This window comes from Macaca thibetana, chromosome 15, assembly GCF_024542745.1.
Source record: "Macaca thibetana thibetana isolate TM-01 chromosome 15, ASM2454274v1, whole genome shotgun sequence".
NCBI lineage: Eukaryota > Metazoa > Chordata > Mammalia > Primates > Cercopithecidae > Macaca > Macaca thibetana.
In genome coordinates, this window is record NC_065592.1 from 3,276,506 (window position 1) to 3,293,260 (window position 16,755).

General features: G+C 63.1%; 2 protein-coding genes across 2 annotated transcripts in view; both read right to left on the reverse strand.

Annotated features, from left to right (window-relative positions):
* DNLZ (DNL-type zinc finger) overlaps positions 1-16,755 on the reverse strand; it is a 314,112-nt gene that overhangs the window by 150,772 nt on the left and 146,585 nt on the right. The gene's annotated exons all lie outside the window — the stretch shown is intronic.
* Positions 1-16,755, reverse strand: part of NOTCH1 (notch receptor 1) — a 54,292-nt gene that overhangs the window by 3,196 nt on the left and 34,341 nt on the right. The window contains exons 13-33 of the mRNA XM_050759665.1: positions 16,039-16,231; positions 14,906-15,051; positions 14,536-14,649; positions 12,853-12,972; positions 12,354-12,506; positions 11,441-11,669; positions 10,518-10,719; positions 9,875-10,028; positions 9,598-9,782; positions 8,947-9,079; positions 8,359-8,616; positions 8,170-8,282; positions 6,959-7,530; positions 6,342-6,773; positions 4,524-4,672; positions 3,593-3,809; positions 3,323-3,410; positions 3,077-3,242; positions 1,902-2,197; positions 447-594; positions 238-335 (exon numbers count right to left, since the gene is read on the reverse strand). Of these exons, the coding sequence (XP_050615622.1) occupies positions 238-335; positions 447-594; positions 1,902-2,197; positions 3,077-3,242; positions 3,323-3,410; positions 3,593-3,809; positions 4,524-4,672; positions 6,342-6,773; positions 6,959-7,530; positions 8,170-8,282; positions 8,359-8,616; positions 8,947-9,079; positions 9,598-9,782; positions 9,875-10,028; positions 10,518-10,719; positions 11,441-11,669; positions 12,354-12,506; positions 12,853-12,972; positions 14,536-14,649; positions 14,906-15,051; positions 16,039-16,231 (4,166 nt within the window). The remainder of the gene's footprint in view (positions 1-237; positions 336-446; positions 595-1,901; positions 2,198-3,076; positions 3,243-3,322; positions 3,411-3,592; positions 3,810-4,523; positions 4,673-6,341; positions 6,774-6,958; positions 7,531-8,169; positions 8,283-8,358; positions 8,617-8,946; positions 9,080-9,597; positions 9,783-9,874; positions 10,029-10,517; positions 10,720-11,440; positions 11,670-12,353; positions 12,507-12,852; positions 12,973-14,535; positions 14,650-14,905; positions 15,052-16,038; positions 16,232-16,755) is intronic.

The window sequence follows — 16,755 nt, forward strand, 5'->3', positions numbered from 1 at the left end:
GCCACCGTGTCCGACAGCTGGACCTGGGCTTGGCAGGGCTCCGTAAACAGGGGTGGAAGGAGGGGAGGAGCACTAGCGAGGTGCCCAGCACCGTGCGGGTGGGGCCTGCATGTGGGCCCAGGGACCCTTGAGACCCGGTGGGTCAGGTCCTTGCGTCCCTGCGCCCCGCGGGTTCGGCCCTCACTTCTCTGTGGATTCAGCCCCGCGTCTCCCGTCGCGTCCCGGCCTCGCGCTCACCTTGTTGTTCTGCATGTCTTTATTGGCCCCGTTCTTCAGGAGCACGACCGCGGCATCCACGTTGTTCACGGCGGCGGCCCAGTGCAGGGCAGACTTGCCTGTGTGAAAGAGGCAGACGGGGCTGGAGACCAGCTGGAGGCAGCCCGGCCCCACCCGTCCCTACGGCAGCCCCGCCCCACGACAGCGCAGCCCTGTCCCCGTGGGCTCACCCAGGTCGTCCACAGCATTGACGTCAGCGTGCGAGTTGATGAGGTCCTCCAGCATGCCCTCCACAGCCAGGCGGGCAGCCAGGATCAGCGGCGTCGTGCCGTCGTGCATGCGGGCATCCAGGTCCGTGGCTCGGTTCCGGATCAGGATCTGGGCAACGGGGAGAGGCTCAGGTGGGTGCTGGGCAGACGTGCACTGATGCCTCCTGCCCAGAACGAATGCCTGGACGGGAGGCCCCACTGCCTTCGCGACACAGAGACCCTCCTGAGATCTGCACAGCCGGGCAAGATGAAATACCACGGGGCTGCCCCAAAGAGGGGCCGGGATGGGGGTAGGGGCTGTGCTGCCCACACACAGGCCCCTTGGTGACAGTGGGGTCCATCGTGACCACGTGTGACCTCATTTAATCCTCACAGTGGTCCTACCTGCCATGACCACCTACAAAACACAGAGGTCAAGCCCTTGCCCCCAACGGGGGTCACAGCTGGCACTCGGGAAGCCGGGCTCACAGCCCTACAGCTGTCGCAGAACCGCCGAGCTACAGTGTCCAGCTGTGCCCGGAGAGCAGTAGGCAGCCCTTGTAATGCAGCCTGGCCTTGGCCTCTGGCAGGAGGGATGGCCCCTCCTCCCTGGCGGGTGCAAAAGGCAGGGGCCAAGTGCCATGCAGCACTGGCCTGATTCCTGCAAAGCACCCAGGAATTTCCACATCTGTGCAAAGAAGGCAGCTGAGAGAGGCACACAGCAAACCCATACGGGGCTCCCTTCGATGTTCCTTCCGCTCACCTATTTATTTCTGCAGGATGATGACGTGTCACCTGAGCTAAGAAATCATGAAACGAGAAGCTCTGCGGTAACTCTCCTGGGCTGTGCCCATCTGAACCTGCTCTAGGGCCGCCTGGAGCCTGGGGACTCACAGCAGGGGTGACTGCAAAGGCAGCCCCTGCCAGGGACGTTCCCCGGAGACCCAGGCATCCAAATCCCTAAATCCATTTCTTGCCACGAGCTCACCGGCAAGCTGAGCCCTAGGTCCGCAGGCACCAAGCGGCAGCCTCTAAACCCTTCTTCTCACTGCCACAGGCTACGCCGGCAGCCAGGGTTGAGGGAGGGGTGGGGCCGCGAGGGGCTGCAGCGGTGGGACCTGGACCTTGAGCAAGGCCCACAACCCTGATGGAGCCTGTCTTGCGGGGGGTGGGCAGGCGCTGCCTCACTCAGCAGGTCCCCCAGGCCTCCTGCCAGACCCGCCTCTGCCTGGCTTCCCTGGAGAACACAGATGCGCCTGACCCCGCCCCCTCCCGTCGCACCTCGCTGACTGCAAAGGTCCTGGGTGGAGGCACCAGCTGTCCCGGACTCAGCTGTGCTCGGGGTCAGGCTCCCATGGCTACGTAAGCCTGGCCACTGTCCCGGACCACCCGGTGCCCTGAGGAGGGCAGGTGGGCACACAGGCAGCTGCTGCCTACCTGGAAGACACCTTGTGCGTCGGCAGACACAGCTGCGTGCAGCGGGGTGCGGCCCATGTTGTCCTGGATGTTGGCGTCTGCGCTGGCCTCCAGCAGGCGCTTGGCGGCATCAGAGCGTGAGTAGCGGGCAGCCAGGTGCAAGGCGGTCTCGCCCGTGCGGTCGGTCTGGTTGTGCAGGCTGGCGCCCTGGTAGATGAAGTCGGAGATGACGGCCGGCGCGTCCTCCTCCTCCTCGCTGTTGCCCGTCTCCAGGCCGCCCCCACTGCAGGAGGCGATCATGAGGGGGGTGAAGCCGTCTGCAGGGGCAAAGACGGGTGCTCAGTCTGGAGGGCTGGTCCCCAGCTGCAGCCCAGGGGGAGGGGGGCAGCAGCCCCGAGCTCAATGGGCCACAGTGTAGATGCACCACGCAGCCACCAAGGGGCAGCTGAAGTCCGCCTGGGCTGCTCAGTGGACAGAGCTGAGTCCAGCAGTCAACTCCTGACGGGCAGCTGCTTCCTGACCTGCCCAAGACCAGGCACCCAAAATCCACCCAGGAAAAAGATGACGTCAGAAACATGCAGTTAGAAAATCAACGCTTTGGCTGGGTGCAGCGGCTCATGGGCACAGTGGCTCACGCTATAGCTGCAGCACTGTGGGAGGCTGAGGCAGGCGGATCCCCTGAGATCAGGAGTTCGAAACCAGCCTGTCCAACGTGGTGAAACCTCGTCTCTACTAAAAATACAAAAAGTAGCTGGGCGTGGTGGTGGGTGCCTGTAATCCCAGCTACTTGGGAGGCTGAGGCAGGAGAATTGCTTGAATCCAAGAGGTGGAGGCTGCGGGGAGCTGAGATCGTGCCGCTGCACTCTAGCCTGGGTGACAGAGCAAGACTCTGTCTCAAAAAAAGAAAAAAAAAAAAGAAAATCTACGCTTTTCGTATCTCAACAAAGAGGTTTCAGAAGAGAGTAATTTACAGGGACATAGTGACCGTGCGGCATCGCCCCAGGAGAGGGTTGATGGAAGAACAGGAGGACTCCAGGACCCCCCATCCACTCTGAATGGGAAATACCCCAAGGATGAAAGCTCTCACCCCCAACTCTAAGTTTCCAGAGTATCAACCGTACCCCAGCCTCGGGGCTTAGGGGAGAGAGGCAGGTGGGCCACGGAGCTAGGGAAGCCCTGGCTGCTGGCACCCTTACCAGGCCCGCGGACATTGACGTCCATGCAGTCGGCGTCAACCTCACCCTGGGGCGGCGTGGGGGCCATGGCAGACATGCGCAGGTCAGCGGCATCCAGGTGCTGCTGAGTCCACTGCCGGTGGTCTGTCTGGTCGTCCAGGTCAGGCAGAACCACGGGCTCCTCGAACTACGTAGGAGGAGTGAGCAGAGGTGTGTCAGGGCAGCCCGGTGGCAGGTGCCCAGGAGCCCAGGAGCCTTGCGACTCACCCGGAACTTCTTGGTCTCCAGGTCCTCGTCCCCCCACTCATTCTGGTTGTCGTCCATGAGGGCACCATCTGAGGCGTTCTTCAGGGGCCTGGGGGTGAGGGTTCGAGAAGTGAGGCTGAGAAAGCTCCCTAGGAAGCCCCCAGAGGCCCCTAGCCCAGGCCTCGCGTGGGAAGTGGGCCCTGCATCAGGAGGGGCAGACCCCCCATGAGGATGCTTGGCCAGGTCCCACCTCCCCCTGGGGCCCCAGAAGCAGGGGCAGCGTCCGCTCACTTCAGGCCCACAGAGTCCTCGCCGAGGGGCTCCCGCCGCTTCTTCTTGCTGGCCTCGGACACCTTGAAGCCCTCAGGGAACCAGAGTTGGCCATGCTGCCGCCGGCGCTTGCGGGACAGCAGCACCCCGCAGCCCACGAAGAACAGGAGCACAAAGGCGGCCGCCGCCACGTACATGAAGTGCAGCTGCGCCGGCGGGGGCGGCTCCACGGTCTCACCTGCGGGCACAGGGGCCAGGGGCAGGCGCTGGGACATCAGGCGGCGGCTACGCAGCAGGCTGGTGGCCGGGGGGCAGCGGACTGGCTCCGCGGCCAGGCGCCTCCTCACCCACTCTCCTCCATCCCGCCCCCCAAAATAAGGTCATTTTCTACGCGATTAATCAGAATTGCAAACTATCGCTAAATTCTCTCCTGCACCAGCCGACTCTATCTGGAGACGGCTTTTACTTTTTTCTCCTTTAAGGGAGGAGGATTAGTCAACTTCAAATCGCTGCACTTGCATTGAGCTGTTAAGACAAAGGATTTAGAGGGATTTTCAAGATACAAACTTCAACACTTCACATGACACCGATCAATTCTTCTCTCTCTCTCTTTTTTTTCTTTAAAAAAAGCCGTAATGATTTTGAAATAATACCCAACAAAGAAAATTCAGGGGGAAGGGGTGGGGAGAGAAGCAGGCACCCATTTTCCCGTGACTGGACTCGTTCCCGGGTGGCTCCACCGGCAGCTGTCACCGCCACAGGTGGGGAGGGAGTGCCATTCAGAAAATTCCAGAAAAGCCCTACCCCAACTCGGATGGTGACGCGCACACCCGTGGGTGGCAACTGGCACAACCAACCAGCGTGTCTGGGGCACAAGGGGATGGCATCCCCTGGAGGTAGAGCCTGTTCCCGGCGATGCTGGGCTGGGGAACAGAGAAGGAGCCACACTCACTCTGCACGGCCTCGATCTTGTAGGGGATGTTGAGGCTGCCCAGTGAGGCGAGCGCCCCCAGGAAGGCGGCCACGTCGGTGGCGCTCTGGAAGCACTGCGAGGAGGCCTGCACACACTGCCGGTTGTCAATCTCCAGGTAGACGATGGAGCTGGGGGGATAACCAGACAGGGGCTGGGGCCCGAGGCTTCCTCCTCCCCCACCCACCAGCCGGGGACGCTGCCCCAGGGATACCGCAGCCCATGACGCCACAGTCAGGACGTAGCGAGGCAGCCTGGGGCGGCGGGAAGCCAGGCCTGATCTGACAGCAGCTGCCCTGCAGGGGACTGGTGCCCTGCAGCCCCTAGACTCTGGCCAGTGCTGATCACGGCTCATCCCAGATAACTGCCAATGCGCTCTCCCTGGCCTGTCCTGCCACCCTCTCTGGCTCCTGCTGGTGCCACAAACACGTTTCCTCATATCGGGACAGAGAACGTGCCAGGAGCCCAGTTCTGCCCTAGGAGTCATCCCCAGGTCCCGTGGGAAGCGCAGGTGTGCGGTGGGGGTGGGCGCAGTTGTGCGGTGGGGGTGGGCTGTGTGGTGATGCTGGCTGGGGGTGAGCTCTGCTCCCTGCTGGGACTCCTGCTCCCCAGGGCTGGGTTCCCATGATCAGGATCCCAACCAGCCTGTGAGATGATGCTTCTGACTTCCGGGGCTGTTCCAAGCCAGCAGAACTGACGGGCAAACCCACCACGGTCAGGCACACCAAGGGCACAACCAATCTGGCTCCTGGGTCCAGCTGCCCCAGATCCAGTAGGCATGGGCAGGAGCCTCGTGGGGTGCCCCCTGTACTCAGGCTGCCCCTGCCTGTGTTCTCCCACCATGGACCACCCCTCCCCCCACCAGCTCCTCCTCCATCTGCAAGGCCCAGCAATGCCCCCTCCCAAGACCTCCACCTGCCTCCTCTCCAGCCTAAGCCAGGCAGATGCCATGACCAAATGGCATTCTCGTCTGGGGGTGGGTCTGTTCAGCCCTGTGGGAGCGCCTGGAGAGCTGAGTTTTTTGTTTTTTATTTCTTTTAATACATTTTTTTTTTTTTTGAGACGGAGTCTTGCTCTGTCGCCCAGGCTTGGAGTGCAGTGGTGCCATCTTGGCTCACTGCAAGCTCCGCCTCCCGGGTTCCCGCCATTCTCCTGCCTCAGCCTCCCGAGTAGCTGGGACTACAGTTGCCTGCCACCATGCCCAGCTAATTTTTTTTATTTTTAGTAGAGACGGGGTTTCACTGTGTTAGCCAAGATGGTCTTGATCTCCTGACCTCATGATCCGCCCACCTTGGCCTCCCAAAGTGCTAGGATTACAGGCGTGAGCCACCGCGCCCGGCCAATACATTTTTAAAAAAAAAAAACAGAGACAAGGTCTCCCTATGTTGCCCAGGCTGGTCTCGAACTCTTAGGCTCAAGGGCTCCTCCTGCCTCAGCATCCCAAAATGCTGGGATTACAGGCGTGACCCTCCTCAGCTGGCAGAGGGCTGACTTTTAATCAGGGCCGTACCCAGTGCCTAGGGCACAGCTCAATCTCAAAATCACCTACTGGGCACAGGAGCGCCGCCTGCCCAGGAGAAGGGTGTGGCTCTGGGGTCAGGGCCCTGAGCTGGAATGCTGCCTCTGCTCCTTGCCTGTGCGGGCCCTGAGGTCCCAGGTCCTCTCGGAACCTCCGTCTCTTTTACCCTAAAGTGGGGAGAGTACTGCTTGCCGCGGCGCCGGCTGTGAGGGGCAGGGAGGCCGTGGGGAAGGGCCCAGGAGAGGTGCCGAGATTGAGCGCGGGCGCCGGGTCTCACTCACCCGCGGACGTCCATGGGGTCCAGCTCCCTCCGCCGCCGCCCACCGCCACCGCCACCAGGGAGCAGCGAGGCCTTCACCTGGCCCAGCAAGGCCTCGGGGGCGGCCCAGCCCTCGGCGGCACGCTTGATGGGGTGCTTGCGCAGCTCCTCCTCGCGGCCGTAGTACGGGAAGATCATCTGCTGGCCGTGCGCGTCGCGCTTGAAGACCACGTTGGTGTGCAGCACCCGGCTGAGCTCCCGCAGGAAGTGGAAGGAGCTGTTGCGCAGCTGCTCCGGGGGCATCAGCACCACCACCACCAGCGTGCCCGCCGCCAGCCTCTCCGGCACATGCTCCGCGCAATCCAGCCCGTCCCACTCGCACTCCGCGCTGTTGCAGCCCTGGTCGCAGTGCCCGTCGCTGAAGTGGTCCTTGCAGTACTGGTCGTACAGGGGGCTGTGGGGAGTGGGACACGCTCAGGCCACCTTCCTCGCGGGCCTCGCACCCGCTGGCCGGCCGCGGGGGACGTCCCTGCACCCCCTGAGCAGAGTCTTAGGAACTGCGTGCTGGCCTCTGGGCCCTAATCCAGGCCACATCCAAGTTCAGGTCCTCCCTCAGCCCCATGCGCCCCGCAGCCTTACTTGCACTGGCCTTCGGCGCGCTGGCAATCGAAGCCGTCGAAGAGGCAGCCGGCCGAGTTGCACTGGCTGTCACAGTGGCCGTCGCTGAAGTACTTCCAGCACTGCAGAGACTGCGTGCAATTCTTCCAGGGGTCATTGAAGTTGAGGGAGCAGTCGCCGCCGTCCCAGCCGCACGCGTGGTTGTTGCACTGCAGGCTGCAGACCTTGTTGCCCGCGTCCTCCTGGCACTCGGGCAGCTCGCACGCCTCCTCGATCTGCGGCGGGGGGATGTCGCGCCCGGCCCCGCCCCCGAAGCTGTAGTCCAGGATGTGGCACAAGAGCCCGTTGAATTTGGCGGGGCACAGGCAACGGTAGAAGGGGCTCTCCGACGTGGGCTCACAGGTCCCCTGGTTGTAGCAGGGGTTGCCGCCCAGGCAGGGGCTGCTGGCCGGGAACTGGCACTCAGGGCCCGTGAAGGGGCCCAGGCACAGGCAGGTGGGGCTGCGCGGGCCAGAGATGCACGTGCCACCGTTGAGGCAGCGCAGGCTGCCGCAGGTGCGAGCGTCATTCTCACACGTGGCACCCTCGAAGCCCTGCCCGGAAGGGAAGGCAAGACAGTGTCAGGGTGGGCCGTCCCCCACCGCCCGCCACCTCGCGCCCAGCCCCCGGCCAGCAGTTCCACCGCTCTCCCCTAACCTGGGAGGCAGCCTACAGCCTTGTCCCCAGCAGCAAAACCCTTTACAAACATTCTATCGACAGAGAAAAATTAGGGGGTGCCAGGGGGTCGGGAGATGGAGGAAGGGGTACACTGGTGGAGCGCTGAGGACTTTAGGGCAGGGACTCTCTGCCATAATCCTGCGAGGGTGGGCAGGCGTGTCATCCCTCAGCCCAAACCTACAACCACAAAGCCAAGGGCAAGCCCCAGCTACAAGAAGGGCTGGTGTTGGTAACAATGTATCAGTGAAATCTGGAGTGAAATTAGCAAGCTGCTAATCAGGAGATCTCCGTGCAGGGGAGAGCCACCCCAGGGCATCTACTTTCCACTCCATTTTTCTATAAATCTAAAATGTCTCTAAAATCATTTATTGAAACTAAAAAAAAATGATGTCAGGGTGATGAGGAGGATGAAGGCTGTGAGGATCGCTGCCCAGTCTGTGCCCCAAGGCCCTCAGGTGGACCTTCCCAGGTGTCTCCCCTGGAGGGCCCCCACCTCCCTGCACCCCTGCACCTACCGCAGGGCACTTGCAGATGAACCCACGGGCGGTGTTGGAGGCCACGGCACAGGTGCCCCCATTCTTACAGGGCTTGCCCTTACAGCCGTTGATGACTGACTCGCAGCGGCGCCCTGGGTGTGAGAGCAGGGCAGTGAGAGGCTCACCCTGCTGCCCTGCAAGCCCCACCCGCCCGGGCACGGCACCCACCGGTGTGACCGGCACGGCACTCGCAGTGGAAGTCGTTGACGCGCTGCACGCAGTTCTGGGTGCCGCGGGCGTCGCAGGGATTGGAGAGGCACTCGTTGACATCCCCCTCGCAGCGCTCACCCACGAAGCCCGGCGGGCAGGTACAGCTGTAGCCGCCCACCTGGTCCACGCAGGTGCCGTTGTTGAAGCACTTGGGGCTCCGGGACACGGGGTCAACAGGGGGGTTGCAGTCGTCCACGTTGATCTCACAGTGCACACCTGTGGGGCCAGGTGCCATCAGCGGCCCGAACTCACTGCTGTGCCAGCCCTGCCGTGCCGCGTGTCCATCCCAGACAACAAGCGCTCAGGTCTGGGGCTGCACGGACGCTCGGGTGAGCCAGGTGCAGAGGGTGCCATGGAGACGCCCTTCCCGCTGGGCCCCCCACTCTGGGCCCTTTCCCCAGGCAGCTCTGCGTTGGCCTTGGCCTCACGTGGGAAACTGGGAGTTTCTGGCTGGTTCCTGGATGCCTCGGGCCGATCACGGGGTGCCTGCCCTACCCCTGCCCTGGCCATGGATGCCCGATAAGCCCTCCGTGCGGTGGCCCTTACCCTGTGTGCCCCGTGGGCAGGAGCACTTGTAGGTGTTGGGGAGGTCAAGGCAGGTGCCCCCGTTCTGGCAGGGGTGGGACAGGCACTCATCAATCTCCTCAGAGCAGTTCACCCCGTGGTAGCCGGCCACGCACTGTGCAGGCAACAGAACAAGGGGCCCTGCGGCTCAGTTGGTGCCAGGATGCAGCGTTCCCCCACCCCACCATGAGGGCTGACAGGGCCACGTGAGCTGCCCTCAGGTCCAGCGAAGCCACAGGCCCCTCGCTCCTGTCAGACCTGGAGGGAGACCCAGCCCAACAGACCCTGGCGGGGCCTCGGTGACCGGAGTCACTGCCTGTTGGGGGTGGGTGGACTCCGTCCCGTAGGATAGAGGTGAGGGTCTCAGGGTAGGTGTTGGCCAAGCCCAGACACAATCTAGAGGAAGGGAAAACCCCATCCCACTTCTCAGCAATATTCACCCTCCTTCGGGCTCTCCACAGGCCGCCTCTTCCAGGTGGTCTACCCTGATTACCCCAGCCCTCCCCTAATGAGACTGAACGGTGCATGGGCCTATCAGGTTCAGTTTTCTCCACTGTGCCAGCTCCCAGTCAGGGCCCAGTGTGTGGCAACACTCGTGTCGGCCACAACCCTCACCCTAGGATGGGCCCCCACCTTGCAGGAGTAGCCGCCCAGGTAGTCTGTGCAGGTGGCCCCGTTCTGGCAGGGGCTGGGTGAGCACTCGTCCACCAGGTCCTCACAGTAGCTGCCCGTGTAGCCTGCCTGGCAACGGCAGTGGTGCGTGTTGCCCGCATCCACGCAGAGCCCTCCATGCTGGCACAGCCGGGCAACATCAACGCCTGTGGGGGTTGGGGTGGGGGACAGGTGAGGCCCAGGCCCACGGAGGACCTTGGCGGGCTGGGACCCGAGCCGGGTGGGCACAGCGGGTTACCTTGTCGCTGCGCAGCCACCTCACAGGACACGCTGGGCACATCACAGTAAAGGCCGGTCCAGCCACTGGGGCACTCGCAGCGGTACTGGGTGTGGGTCTGCCAGCATTTGCCACCATTCTTGCAGGGCGAGGAGTCACACCAGTGCACGAGGTTCTGGGGACAGGCTGGGGTCAGCCGTGTGCCCACCCCCCTGGCCATTTCCCCAGTAGCTCAGAACGCACATCCACCAAGGGGCCTACTCCAACCTGGGCCTCAACCCATTCTACAGAAGTGGAAACTGCCGTCCCTGGACTCCCCACCGCCCCCACATGGAAAACAGCCTGGGCTGGGTCTCCCTCAGGGCCCTCAGCAGGTCCAGACCACCCTCGGCCTTTGCTAGAAGGAACGTCTTTCCTCAATCCCCCCAATTCCTGAGCTCCTGCCCTGGCTCCAGAAACCCAGACTGAAATGAAGATGCATGCTGCTGCTCCCGCATCAGATTCCTTCACTGGCTGCTCAGACCCCCCGAAGCCCTCTGCCCAGGAGTGTAGGGGTGACCCTGAGCCGACACGGTGGGACCTGGGGGTAACCATTCCCGCCCCCTGCAGGCAGGCACCCACCCAGAGCCCCTCCCTCGGGCACCTCTGTGGCTGGCGCACTCACCTGGCAGTTGGGGCCGGTGTAGCCCTGGGGGCAGGTGCACCTGTAGGAGCCGCAGCCGTCCTGACAGGTGCCGCCATGCAGGCAGGGCTGTGAGTCACACTCGTTGACATCGTGCTGGCAGTAGCTGCCCGTGAAGCCAGGTGGACACAGGCAGGTGAACGAGTTGATTCCGTCCACGCAGGTGCCACCATTGAAGCAGGAGCTGCAGGGGGGTGGACAGGCAGGGGCTGAGAGGAGGGCATTGGTGGTCCCCGCTCCAGCAGACACTACCTCGCCAGCACCTCCCCTTCCGCTCAGCCCTAAGGGGCCTGATGGCCAGAACAGGCCCAGGGCAGCCTGGCTGATCCAGGGAAGCCAGCGAGAGCCCGGGGCCCGGCTCTCACGCCATGTCACACCTCCATTTCCTGCCTTCTTTATAAGTCAGGTCGAGAGTGGCTTTACCAAACGCACAGGCATAGGGTGGTTAAAGTAAGAATGAGGGAGAAACCAGAACCTGCCCTGGTAATACGGGAGGTAATTAACGTCAGAAATCAGGGATGAGACTGACGTTTACCAAATGAGCTTCCTGGCAACCACGGCAAAAAGGAAACAAGAGTGACAGAGTTCTCGTTGTCTAATAGAAGGAGGCGCACCAGTTCTTCAGGATGGACTACTGGCGTTCCTGGTGCGGGACACAGGAGGAGGTCACAGTGGCCCTCTCAGGAGGGACACGTTGGTACAATGAACAATGTCTGGACTCAATGCAGCCAGCACTAAGTGCCCAGCAGGCCTAGGTGGACGCCTGCGTGGTGTGCCCGGCTGCAACCAGTGCTAAGTGCCCAGCAGGCCTGGGCAGACACTTGCGTGGTGTGTCAGGCTGCCAGCTACTGCGTGTGGCCCACGCTGCCCGTTTCCCCCCATGGCCTCACTCGAGCCCCGCGCACCTCTCTGTGCAGTCGGGCGTGTTGTTCTCACAGTGGATCCCGCTGAAGCCCGCGGGACAGGTGCACGTGTAGCTGTCCACGCAGTCCGTGCAGTTGGCCCCATTGCGGCAGGGGTCACTGGCACACTCGTTGATGTCCTCCTCACAGAAAGTGCCCTGGAAGCCGGGCAGGCAGTCGCAGAAGGCCGTGTTGATGCCGTCTGTGCAGGAGCCGCCGTTGTGACACGGGTCTGGGAGGGGACGGAAGGGTGTGTGAGGGGCAGACACAAACCCACACTTGTGGGAGGGGGCTGGGAAGGCTGCGGACAGCCCAGCCTTTCATTGCCAGGGCTGCAGCGAGCCGCCCTGGGACAAAGGTGTCCAGTGGGGAGCCCCAGCACCCACAGGCTGCATCACATCCATCTCCTGTGCTTGGGGTCTCTCTCTCCCCACCTGCTCCTGTCCTCAAGTCCCAGGGCAGGGGACAGCTTTGCAGGTTTCACAGACCAAGCAGGGGAGGAGTGACAGTTCTTGCCTCTGCCTGCCAGGTGATGCCAGCAAGACCCCCGGCTTCTGCCAACCTCAACCTCTATGAAGCAGGGCCGGGGAGACCTGAGCGCGCTGGCCTGCAGTGGGGCCTGACGAGCCCGGCGGGAGTGAAGGCCGGGCCCAAGCCATCCTCAGCTCAGCAAAGAGCCGCGGGAGGGCCTATCATGACTCTCCCGCAAAGTGCAGGGAGGGGCAAGCCGGCCCTGGGGCCCTCCTGAACCACCCTGGCCATCCCTCAGCACATCCCTCACACCCGACCCAACCCTCCCAGCCACACTCCGGCCTCGCCTGGGCGCTTATGGCCAGCACCATGCGCACCAACCCTGCCCAGGGAAACTGAGGCCTGAGAGCTTCCGGGAGGCGGCCAGAGCCGCGGGGCCACTCACTGGGCCGGCAGTCGTCGATGTCAGTCTCGCAGTTGCGCCCGCTGTAGCCGGCCTGGCAGTGGCAGCGGTAGCCGCCGTGGGTGTTTTGGCAGGACGCGCCGTGCCGGCACGGGCTCACAACACACTCATTGATGTCGACCTCACAGGTCTGCCCTGCGGGGCAGGAGGAGGCCAGTTGGTCACCAGCAGCCCCTGGCCCTCCAGGCCCTTCCCAGGCTGGCCCACCCACCTATAGTGCCTCTCCCGACCCCTAGGAGTGGGCTTCCGTGGCCCCAGGACCATCCTGTCTCCCCTAATTTTGGCCTAAGAAGGTCACAGGAACTGGAGTTGGGAAGGGTGCCCAGGTCAATTCCTGATTCCAGAGCTTCTCTGACCAGGGCCTCCTCAGCACCCACCAGCTCCTCTCCGAAGGCTCATCTAGCCTGCCTGGGAGCTGCCTGTGTCCCGAAGACGTCCTGACCTCCCGTCCCAGCCCCCGCTGGCCCTGGGCCAGCCTCACCTTGCCAGCCCGTGGGGCAGACGCAGGAGAAGCTCTCATAGTCCTCGGATTCCCTGCACTCCCCACCGTTTCTGCAGGGGCTGGGGGCACACGGGGCCAGCACCACCTCACACGTGGCGCCTGCGGGAAGGAGACACACGTGACCCCAGGGGCCTCACCCGGAGGGATCCCCCGAATGAAGGCCGCTCGGCCACCACCTGCTGGTCTTTCTGCCATCAGAGCGCCGTCTGTTGGTCCCGCCGGGAGGCAAATGTGCACGGAGACCCCTGAGTGCTCCTGGCTATGTCAGGACCCTGACCCAGGGGTGGAGTGGAGCACAGATTGGAGGACGCTGAAGACAAGCTGCACAAACGTGCTCAGAAGCCACCCCTCATTCCCGGTTGGCAGCGGGGCACAGCCTAGGCCTCACCCCGCCAGGAGTGCCCAGGAACAAGGACTGCACCAGCGGAGGCGGCCTCAGCCGGGTGGGCTCCACGACACTCCAAGCACCTGGGCCCACCCCTGACGCCAGCCCCCTCATCTCCGGGTGATGACGAAAGGTCCTGGCCTGAGACCGAGGCCTGAAACTAATCCTGGGACTTCGTGTCACAAGCAGCAAACGCCCATCACGGGAGGCCAACGAACAAGGGCTGCGATGGAGAGGACAGGCCCAGGCCCTCAGCACATCCTGTGTGTCGGGGGCATCAGGCACAGCCTGGGGACCTCTAGGACCATGCAGGGTGTCTGGCAAAGGCTGTGTGGGAACCACGTGCACAGCCGAGGGCCTTTTCTGCACAACCCCATGGCTGAGCTTCCTGTTTATAACCGTGGGGACTGCGTTATCTTCCCTGTCCCCCATTATCTCCCTGGCCTGCTGGGGCGACTTTCCAGGGCCTCTCTTCCTATTGGTTTCCACGGTGACCTGGGCAGGCAGGAACTGCGCCAGAGTTTCCGACAATTGTGCAAAAGGAAGCAGGAAGCGGGCAGATAGGAAGCGGGTCAGCACCGCCGCTCCTACCACCGGCCCGATCGACGTGTCCAAAAGGGACAGGGGCGCCCGGCGGCGGAGGGAGGGTCCTCACTGACTGACACGGGAGAGAAAACCCAGGTCCTTAACTTTGGTCAAAGAAAACAGCGTTTTGGCCACAGGCTGCTGGATGTCATGGGAACCACAGGCGTGGAACCTCCAGCCTGGCCGCCTGGCCAGGCAGGCCCACCCTGACCAGGCCCCGAGGCAGCACCCTCCGCCTGCTCCTGGGGAGCACCAGGACCCCGGTGCTTGTGGACTCTTCTTTGTCTTTTCTAGAGGAGATCATTTCCTGCGATCCCCTTGGCTGGGTTCACGGCAGGGGCTGGACAGTTGGGGGAACTTACCCCTCCCTGCTCAGCCGAAACAGAGGCTTCCTTGTTCCCCTCACACAAAGAGGGCCCGCCGTCAAAGGAATCCCTCAGGCCCGGCTGGCGGGGGTGGGGAAGCCCGGCCCCCAGAGGCCCCCAGCAGGGTGGGCGCTGGGAGCACAGAGCCCAAGGGCCCAGGTCCAGCCCCAAGAAAGCCACCACTTTACCCGCCAGTCACGGCTTCCCAGGCTGCCCCCACACCTGGCCCCACCCTCTCCAGCACAGGCCCCGCCCTCTCCAGCATAGGCCCTGCCCCCTTCAGCACAGACCCCGCCCTCTCCAGCACAGGCCCCACCCACCCCTCACCTGTGTAGGGCAGCAGGCAGTTGCACTTGTACCCCGCAACGTCGTCAATACACGTGCCCTGGTTCAGACACGGGTTGGATGCACACTCGTTGATGTTGGTCTGGCAGTTGGGACCTGGTGGGAAGGGGACAGCACTCAACATGTCCAGCACCCCCAGGCACCTTGGGAGGGCCCCACAACAGCAGCCCTGGGCCTGCTCCCCACCCCAGGCCCCTCCTCATCTCCGAGAGCCAGAGGCCTGGAGCTAAGGCTTTGCCACAGGAGGGAGACACCATGCATGGTGCTGGCTGGACCTGGGTCCCATCCTGTGTCTCCAGCTCCCCAGACTCGAGGGCAGCCCTCTGCACTGAGAAATGCACAGCCCACTCACCACTGAAGCCCTCCCGGCAGGTGCACACATAGCCACTGGTCATGTCTTTGCAGGTGCCACCGTTGACACAAGGGTTGGATTCACACTCATTATTGTTGATGTCACAGTTGGTCCCGCTCCACCCAGGGTCACAGTCGCACTTGTACCTGCAAGGGGGACCACACTGCAGTCAAGGGAGGCCCGAGCAGCACGGCCAGGGCCTGGACACTCCTGGGTCTGCAGTGCCCCATGGGCTGGCCGAGGTGCCCATCTACTCAGACTCGCAGAGTCCTTTAGTGGGGGCAGGTTGGGCACAGTGGCTCACACCTGTAATCCCAGCACTTTGGGAGGCAGAGGTGGGTGAGTCACTTGAGGCCAGGAGTTCGAGACCAGCCTGGCCAACGTGGCGAAACTCCCCCACCCTGTCTATACTAAGAATACAAAAATTAACCAGGTGTGGTGGCGCACGCCCATAATCTCAGCTACTCAGGAGGCCGAGGCAGGGGAATCACTTGAACCTGGAGGGTGGAGGCTGCAGTGAGCTGAGATCATGCCACTGGACTCCAGCCTGGACGACAGAGTGAGGCTCTGTCTCAAAATAAAGAAAGAATGTGGGGGCTACAGTGCTTCCCATAACCAAGACTGCGACAGGGTTTGGTTCGTTAGCAAGGGGACCATGCCAAGCGTAGGGCAGTGGGGTGCTGTGAAAAGACCCCCGCCACTTGCCCGCTGTGTGGCCCTGAACAAAGCAAGTGCCTCCTCTGTGCCAAATGAGGGCAATGAGGTCCCTGCTGATTTAAATGGTCCCATCCAGGCAGAGTGCTGCCAGGCCCATCATGGACATCAGAAACACTCGCTGCTGCGACCATGCAAACGTGTTTCAGGGGTCACTGTGGACCCGTGTCCGGAGCCCACCATGCAGCCCACAAGGACGCATGGCACAGAGCTGCTGGGTGCAGGGCTGCCGGGTGTGGACTGCAGACCGACTGAGGACCCAGAGGCACATGCGTCCCCAAGGGGAGCTCCCTGCCACCCGGCCCCGTCCGAGGTCCGTTTCTGGCCCATCTCAAGCTCTGTGCAGGTGCCACCCTCCTGGCAGCAGAGCTCCCAGGGTTTAGGACTGATGTGTCCCCACGATCGGCCCCGCCGCATACCCGTTGAGGCTGTCCCGGCAGGCCCCGTGAACACAGGGGTTGCTGTTGCACTCATTGACCTCAGACAGGCAGGTGGGGTCGTGGTAGCCCTCGGGGCAGCGGCAGGTGAAGCCATTGATGCCGTCCTGGCAGGTGCCCCCATTGTGGCAGGGGTTGCCCGCACACTCATCGATGTTGATGTTGCACATGCTCCCTGCAGGCAGGGGTGGGTCAGACTCCAAGGCCCAGAGCCCGGGGGTCCCACCCACATCAACCTCGGTTTCCCTGTCTGTTGAGCCAGGGCGATCACCCTTCTGGACGCATCCTTCCAGATGTCAGAAACTGTCTTAGGTCACAGTGTGCCACGTGCCAGCCTCCCCGGGCACCAGTGCCCACTCAAGTCATCCTCCCAGGGGGCCCAGCGGCAGGGGCTGCTATGGCCCTGACTGATGGGAATCTGAGGCCCAGAGAGGCAGAGGGACCTGCTCAAAGGTGCTGGTGAGTCACAGAGGAAGAAGGAACTCAAGCCTGGCCTCAGGGCTGGCCGCTCCCTCTTGGCCTGCTGGGCCACCGTGCCAACACGGCCTGGGACAGCTCTGACCAGAGACAAGGGGTAGGGGGTGGAGGGCGCCTACCATGCTGCTGGCTGTAGCCCTGGCCCTGCTGCAGTCTCTGCTGCAGACTAGTCTGCCCAGGTGGGCAGCCTCAAAGCCCCCACCCAACCCCTCAGCAGCCCCG